The 8,992-nt window shown below is 30.1% G+C and overlaps 1 protein-coding gene across 1 annotated transcript; it reads left to right on the top strand.

Moving 5' to 3' along the window:
- Positions 1 to 3,870: 3,870 nt before the first annotated feature.
- Positions 3,871 to 4,620, top strand: LOC104883243 (protein FAR1-RELATED SEQUENCE 9-like). Its single transcript, XM_010667724.2, has one exon. The coding sequence runs from the start codon at positions 3,871 to 3,873 to the stop codon at positions 4,618 to 4,620; it is 750 nt and encodes a 249-aa protein (XP_010666026.1).
- Positions 4,621 to 8,992: the final 4,372 nt, after the last annotated feature.

Raw genomic sequence — 8,992 nt, 5'->3', positions numbered from 1 at the left:
TATATATATATATATACATATATATACATATATACAATATATATATATATATATATACATATATATGTATATATATGTATATATATGTATATATATATGTATATATATAAGTATATGATATATATATATGTATATGTATATGTATATATATATGTATATGTATATGTATATATATATGTATATGTGTATATATATATATGTATATGTGTATGTATATATATATGTATATACATATATATGTATGTGTATATATATATATGTATATGTGTATGTATATATATATGTATATACATATATATATACATATACATATACATATATATATCATATACTTATATATATACATATACATATACATATACATATACATATATATATATATATATGTGTGTGTGTGTGTGTGTGTGTATGTGTGTGTGTGTGTGTGTGTGTGTGTGTGTGTGTGTGTGTGTAGAGGCAGGATCATGTGAGAAAGGAAATTAGGTGAGAAATGAGAAAGAATCACTGCCCTTAAATTAGATCCTGTGAACGGCCAGGATTTAGAAACTAATGTTAACTTTAAACTACGTGTTTTCATCCTCTCCATGCAAAACCTAATTTTCTCTCTCCTCTCTTCTCCTTCTTCCAAAAACGTCGTATATTCCATTCCATCTCCAACTGCACATCTCTCCTGTCATATTCTTTTTGTCAAGAAACTTCATGGAATCCATTACTGCATCGCATGAAGGTTAGTCTATATTCATGAACATGTATGTTATTTTTTTCCGAAATTTGTTTATAATTATAAGGAAATTCGATGCATATAAGTTAAATGAAATTTTCGCAACAAATATTTAATATGTTTATAATCTGAAATTTTTGCAACAAAATTAATGAAATCATCGCAGCAAATCTACTGCTTCGTCATATGCAGTATTCGCATTGATGAACGTCCACCCATGATTTTCAGTATTAGTGTGTGATTGTTGTTTTTGATAGTAATGTTTTTCAGTATTAGTGTGTGAGCATACATTAATAGTAATGTTTTTGCGTAGGAAAAGGGGATACTTGCTTTTCAGTAGATGAACTTGCTTTTCGTAAGGTTTATACAATTTTGGGTTGTACATAGTAAATCAAATTTGGTTTAGTATGGAATATCAATTTTGAGGATGTTTGTGTGATATTTTTTCCGTAGGAAAAGGGGAAAAAGGGAAGGTTTGTTCATATATTTCATATTTTGCAAACTAATGTTCACCTTCTAATTAGAGTTGTAGTAGTATTTGATAAGACTTATACGAATTACTAATTAGACTTATTGGGGTATTTTGAGTAGTCATAAGAGTTATAATTATTGTTATAGCATTATTTGGTATGTACATCTTATTTAGAGTTCTAGGTTTATTTGATAAGAATTATAGGAATTACTAATTAGAGTTATAGGAATTTCATATTTTGCAAACTAATGTTCACCTTCTAATTAGAGTTGTAGTAGTATTTAATAAGAGTTATAGGAATTACTAATTAGAGTTATAGGGGTATTTTTAGTAGTCATTAGAGTTATAATTATAGTTATAGCATTATTTGGTATGTACGTCTTATTTAGAGTTATTGGTTTATTTGATAAGAGATATAGGAATTACTAATTAGAGTTATAGGAATTTCATATAGGAATTACTAACATACCAAATAATGCTATAACTCTAAAGAATATTTGATTAGAGTTATATGAATTACTAATTAGAGTTACATGAGTATTTGACTAGTCATAAGAGTTTCAATTATAGTTATGGCATTACTAATTAAAATGCAAACTTCTTTAAGTTAGTGAGTAGTTAGAGTTATATGAAATAATTATTACAGTTATAACACTCTTGATTAGAGTTATAGGAATTTATGATATTTATGTGTGAAGTACTTTGAATTCTAAATCGTTGACTTAGAATTTATACCTATTTAATATGCAGAGGCAGGAACTATTAACTTTACGCAAAGCATAAACATTGCCTCATTAAATCTGTCTACACCACCTAAGAAAGTACAACATCACCCCATGCGGAGAACATGAGTTCACTCGAGTTGTTCCAGCAGAATTAATTCCTAAAGTTGGGCAGATTTTCGACAGTCTTAAAGATGCAATAGACTTTTATAATATATATGATGTAGCATGTGGATTTGATACTAGAATGTCTACCGAGACTCGAGCAAAGGATGGCACTATTGTATTCAAATACATTTTGTGTAACAAGCAAGGAGTGAAGGCAGTGGCTGCAGCAAATCACACAACTAATATTGAGTCGGTTGAGCCAATTTCCCCAACTCAAAAGAGGAGGAGAAAACTTACACGGGTTGGTTGCAAAGCCAAGATTGTTTTCCGACTTCATGAGAAAGGAGTATCGAGTTTGGTTTTCATGAAGGACATAACCACAAGCTACTAAGTCCTGAAGAAGGACAATTCCAAAAGTTGAAAAGAAATTTGACGATGTATCAAAAAAAAATGATAATTGATAACTCTAAACTCAATATTGGAGCAACAAAGACGTACCGAATGTATAAGGAGAAGGTTGGTGGTTATGAAAATGTTGGAGCAACTGTTGGCGACTTCAAAAACTTTGCATGGGATGTTAGAGCATACATTGGAGAACATGATGCTGATATGTTTATAAGCACCTTAAGAGACAAAAGGAGATGAATAGTGGATTTTTCTTTGACTATGTAGCTAATGCGAAAGAAGGTTTGCATAGAGTGTTTTGGGCCGATGCTTTGTGTAGGAGAAATTACTTTGCTTTTGGAGATGTTACGTATGGAACAAACATGTACAACTTGGTATTTTGTCCATTTACAGGGATTGACCATCATAAAAGGTAATTCATATAACTCTTATGACTAGTAAAATAGTCTTGCAACCTTAATTAGTAATTCATGTAACTCTAATCAAATACTCTTGTAACTCTAATTAGTAATTCATATAACTCTAATCAAATACACCTGTAACTCTAATTAGTAATGCATATAGCTCTAATCATATACTCCTGTAACTATAATTAGTAATTCATATAACTCTAATCAAATACACCTGTAACTCTAATTAATAATGCATATAACTCTAATTATATACTCCTGTAACTATAATTTCTCAGTCTAGTCTATCTTTTATGTATCTCCGTGGTATATTTTAAGATTTTATCCTTTCTTTTTCATAGGTCTGTGATTTTTGGTGCTGCTTTGACATCAAGAGAGAATGATAATTCTTTTGTGTGGGTTTTTGAAAAATTCAAACAAGCTATGGGCAATAAGGAACCAAACTTTATTATCACTGACCAGGATCCAGCAATGAAGAAAACTTTCTCAAAGTATTCAATGATGCACAACAAAAATTCTGCATGTGGCATATTATGGGAAAACTTACTGACAAGGTGGGGGAAGGGAAAGACATACAGATTACAAACTCAACTGATACAGAAGGGTTAGAAGAGTCGGAACACAATGACATGGTGGGGATAGCTGAACGCAATAAAGAAAATGATTTCCTCAAAAAGATAAATGCTTGTGTTTGGGATAAAGAATTAGAGCCACAAGAGTTTGTTGATAAGTGGAATGAAGTCATACAAGAATTCAATCTGCAGCAAAATAAGTGGCTTAATGACATATTCAACATAAAGGAGTCTTGGATCCCAGCATATTTCAAAGAGAAACCAATGGCTGGCTTAATCCGCACAACACAAATATCAGAGAGCCACAATTGTTTTTTTTGGTAATTTCAATAGTCCATGTGCTACATTGGTTGAGTTCTGGTTGCGTTTCCAAACGGTTGTACAATAAAAAAGACATGCTCAAATCAGTTTGAACAATGATAACGACACTTCCTACCCTCAACTTATCACCCCTTGACCGATGGAAGCAAGCGTCTCTAAAGTATACACCCATGTAATCTTTTACCTATTTCAAGAAGAAGTGAGTGCAGCATGTTTCACATGTGGTCATGCAAGGTTTGAAATTAGGGATGGAATGAAATACATTACTATCACTGAAGATAGAAAGAAGAAGAATTATGAGGTCACTTTAGATCCAATGAATTTCGATGCCATATGTTCATGTTCACTATTCGAGAAAGTTAGATTGGTATGTAGGCATGTTCTTTGGGTTTACAAGGCCAAACATTTGAATAAGTTGCCCGATAAATACATCCTCATTCGATGGACGAAGGAAGCACACAAAAGTGATATTCATGAGTTTGATGAAAATTTTCCTAAAGATTGTGGAAAGGTAGAAATGAAGCAGATCAAATTAGGTGAATTGTGGACTGAAATATATATATACAATGGTCTCGTTGAAGAAAGGGATGAAGATATTGATGCTCTAATTGAAAATCTAAGAGGCTTCAGGAAATCCATTAAATCGGGTGAAGATAATACGTCAATGACAAAAGACCAAGTCATTCAAGAATTAATAGGATGTAGTGCTCCAAACGAGGTAACTATAAAAGTTCCTGAGAAAGCCAACAACAAGGGTAGGAAGAGGCTCAAATCTGTGAAAGAAAAGACTATTACGAAGCAACAAAAACAACTAAGAAGGTGTCGCCTATGCAATAAAATGGTCAATCATGATGCAAGGAATTGTCCTTATCGAAATCAACAAACTTAAGGTAATTTGATTAAATAATCTGAAATTTTTATGAATCCTAATATAGATAAATTTTTACAAAATGATGCTACACGCGGATTATTCATATATTCTTTCCTAATGTGAAGAGAATTGTCTTGCCAAGCCTAATGTATTCAAGATCAATAAAGATTTAATAAGATGACAGTGTCATGTTAATATGTATACTTTTATAGCTAAATCATGTTTGGCTGTAGAATTTCCAAGGCCTTAAAACCAAGTATTGTGGGGTGTTACCGTGTTAAAAGTGAGCTTGATTCATCAAAAGTTTCAGGAAAAATGGTGATATGATAACTGTAATAAAAAGGAAATACGGTGAATTATATGAACATGTTGATATTATTTTAGTTCTATTATTGTAATTATTGTAATTATATGTACTTGTTGAAAATATTTTATATGTATATGTTGATATAACTCAATTAAAATATTGTCATTGTTAGAATATAATCATTTCATATACCATGATAAAAAAGATTTATGGCATGTTGTCGTTATAATTGTGGAATTACTTGTTAAGAGTGCTAATTAGAGTTATAGGCGTACGTGGTTAGAGTTATATGAATTACTAATTAGAATTATATGAGTAATAACACTAGACATAAGAGTTATAATTATAGTTATGGCATTACTTGTAATATACTTCTAAACAGAGTTATAAGAGTCTTTGATTAGAGTTATAAGAGTATTTGATTAGAGTTATAATTCTAATTCATAATTTTTTTTTATCATAACTCTATTGAGGGTCCTTTGATATATTATAACTCTATAAAAGAATTGACATAACTCCAAACATGCATTGGTACAATTCTAATTTCATATAACTGTAATCAAATACTCCTTTAACTCTAATTTCTAAATAGAGTTAGGTCTTTGATTAGAGTTATAAGAGTATTTAATTAGAGTTATAAGAGTATTTTATTAGAGTTATATGAATTACTAATTATGCTTACTTATTAAGAGTGCTAATTAGAGTTATAGAAGTATTTGATTAGTTATAGCAATTACTAATTAGAGTTATAGAAGTTTTTGAGTAATAGCACTAGACATAAGAGTTATAATTATAGTTATGGCATTACTTGTAATATACTTCTAAATAGAGTTATAAGAGTATTTGATTAGAGTTATAAGAGTATTTTATTAAAGTTATAATTCTAATTCATAATTTTTTTTATCATAACTCTATTGAGGGTCCTTTGATATATTATAACTCTATAAAAGAATTGACATAACTCCAAACATGCATTGGTAAAACTCTAATTTCATATAACTGTAATCAAATACTCCTTTAACTCTAATTTCTAAATAGAGTTAGGTCTTTGATTAGAGTTATAAGAGTATTTAATTAGAGTTATAAGAGTATTTTATTAGAGTTATATGAATTACTAATTATGACATTACTTATTAAGATAGCTAATTAGAGTTATAGAGGTATTTGATTAGAGTTATAACAATTACTAATTAGAGTTATAGAAGTTTTTGACTAGTCATAAGAGTTTTAATTATAGTTATGGCATTACTTCTTATGTACGTTCTAATTAAAGTTATAGGAGTATTTGATTAGAGTTATATGCATTACTAATTAGAGTTACAGGAGTATTTGACTAGTCATAAGAATTCTAATTATAGTTATGGCATTACTTGTTATGTACGTTAGTATCTTATTAGGGTTATATGAATTACTAATTAGAGTTATATGGGTGTTCTTAATAATAATAAAAGAATTAGAGCTAAAAATCCTTTCCTGAAAAAAATAAAATAGAAAAGAAAAAAAATAGAAACAAGACATTTAGTTAAAGAGCTTAGAATTAAAAGTAGACTTCTAACTGTATTTCGAAGACCAAACTCTGGCATAGCATGAAAGAGTTGTAAATGTTATTCTATGAGCAATAATCAAAAATATGCTATTTCTAAAATGCAAGCAGGTATGCTTCTGTTTTCTAGTGAACCTTGTGAAGTCTAGAGGCATTAAGTACACTACCTGCAATCTGAGATCTAAAAGTATTTTTTCATTGTAAGGAGAGACATTGCGAGAAATAGCACATGTGATCCTCACTTTGGTTACTCATATCAGCACATATATAAAAAATAATGCTAGTAAAACTTGAAATAAGTAAATACTAATATCAGCACATAGTAATTTTGATTCTAATAAATCCTCCCTAACACTATCCCTCTACAAAAGTGGAAAAAAATACTTGTAAATATGTGAGAATTATTTAGCTGCAACTTCATGAATTATATGTTTACTCTACACCTTCAAACGAGTTGTTTCTTTCCGTATATTGTCTTGTTCCCTGTAGATCATCCACAACTTGTCTCGAATAGAAGCCTTTATCTCATTGAACTCATGAATCTTTAGGATGATCTCCTTCATAATATTATTGATATCACACAAAACAAGGGCTGCACAGATTTCAACTCTCATTGTGCGCCTTATCTTGGCGTTGTCAAGCTAAGACTCATATATTTCTCCATCATAGTTCAACATGTGAACCATTGCAAAAACATCACAATCCAAGGTTGGCTTACTTGTTTACCATGGAAACTTGACATTAATGAGATCATAAGAAACTAAATCAGCAGCCAATGGATGCTCAAATCTATCCAAATAATCACTCATATTATAGCGCTGCAAAAAAAAAAAAAAGATAAATAACTATAGAGAAAAATAACCAATCAATAAAGCTTAAAAGTACTAAAAACAAATAAGAACAAAAGACCTATAATATTGTAAATCTTACTATACTAATGGCAAGCTTCTTGAAGTGAGAATCATCCCAATTTCCGTAGACTCTATTATCCAGATAATCCACTCTTTTGTGTATGAAGTTGATCACAACAATAAAGTAGTGTTCCATGTACAAGAGTGGAACGAATATCTGCGACCCACAAATTGAACAAGTTGAGTTATTAGATAAATAAATAAATAAAAGAACATTATAAAAAGATGGACGAAAGACATACCAAATCAACATTATGAAGATCACATTTGACTTTGTTACATGAGATCCAAATATCCCATGAAGAAAATAGCTCACTCAATAATGCAACATCTCATTTTCGTCATGTTTCTCCGTAATATTTACCAAAGGACCCTAAAAATATCACATAAAACTTTTGTAATAAAATAATGTATACTCGGTATAAAAAAAACAATAACATTTATATGAATTACTAAATAGAGTTATAGGCCACCCTTATAAGCCACATTACCCTCGTCTTTTTCTTTCTGATTGAAGAAATTGAGACTCTAATAAGTGTCTCTTAAAAAGGATATCAACACTCTTATTACCTATCTTTCCACATTATTACCTATCTTTTCTTTCTCTTTCAATATTTTTTATATCAAATCCATACCTAGAGACTAGAGACTGAATAGTGTAGTGTAGTATCCGTGCAATAATTTCACGTACAAAACTTTCACTACCTATTGTAGCCTCCAAATATAGTAACAGGATAACAGGCAACACGCATAGAATATGGATTAATAATCAGTAAGCCAATCTGTTATGTGGATAACTTGCAATTAACATTTGTTTATCCGAGTTGCTAATAATCTTTCTTGGCTAATCAAAAGCCATTCAAGAAATACAAGCTTTTAAAGCACAGATTTATGACATAAAGTAAAATGTTGAAGTAATAATATGATTCCTCACACGATTTTGATGTCAAAATCTGTCATTCGATGCCCATTTGATGAGTTGAGTGTTAAGATTTCTAATTATAGTTATGGCATTATTATTTGTTATGTACTTCAAATTAGAGTTATAGGAGTATTTGATTAGAGTTATATGAATTACAAATTAGAGTTACAGGATTATTACAGATATATGGATAGCAAACAAGCCTTTTGGTGTGACAATCTGGATTTTAATATAATGGAAATGGACCAGTTATATGAATATGATGAATGAAAATGGACCAGTTATAGGAGCATCCATGATCTATTGAAATTCAATTTAGAAGACCTTTTTGACTAGTTATAAGATTTCAAAAGGATTTTAAAAGGAGAATTGAAGAGAGTACCACATGATTAAGGCCGAAAAATATGCGTTGAGGTGAAGAATCTTCGACTGACTCCACATAGTTCATCAACAAACTCCAACCCTCAATAACAGTTGTGGTGATCATTTCATTGGTTGCCAACTTAAAAAAATCCTTCGCGTAACAAAGTGGTTTTCTCCAAAAGAAGCAATAATTTGACTGTAAAAATTATATAATAAGTTAACAAAATAATATAAAATAAAGAAAATAATGAAGTATGATTTAGGTAATAATGTTTACCTCTTTGCCAAAGTTTCATTGTGATCTACCATACAATAATCAACTACATGTTTCCGGAAGGATGGCA

The sequence above is a fragment of the Beta vulgaris genome, chromosome 9, assembly GCF_026745355.1.
Source record: "Beta vulgaris subsp. vulgaris cultivar EL10 chromosome 9, EL10.2, whole genome shotgun sequence".
Lineage (NCBI taxonomy): Eukaryota > Viridiplantae > Streptophyta > Magnoliopsida > Caryophyllales > Amaranthaceae > Beta > Beta vulgaris.
The sequence above is the reverse complement of the archived record's forward strand: the minus strand, read 5'-3'. Positions and strand labels throughout refer to the sequence as shown.

Bases quoted from the DNA above. Each gene is read 5' to 3' on its own strand.
- LOC104883243 (XM_010667724.2), top strand. From the start codon at position 3,871: ATGGAAGCAAGCGTCTCTAAAGTATACACCCATGTAATCTTTTACCTA.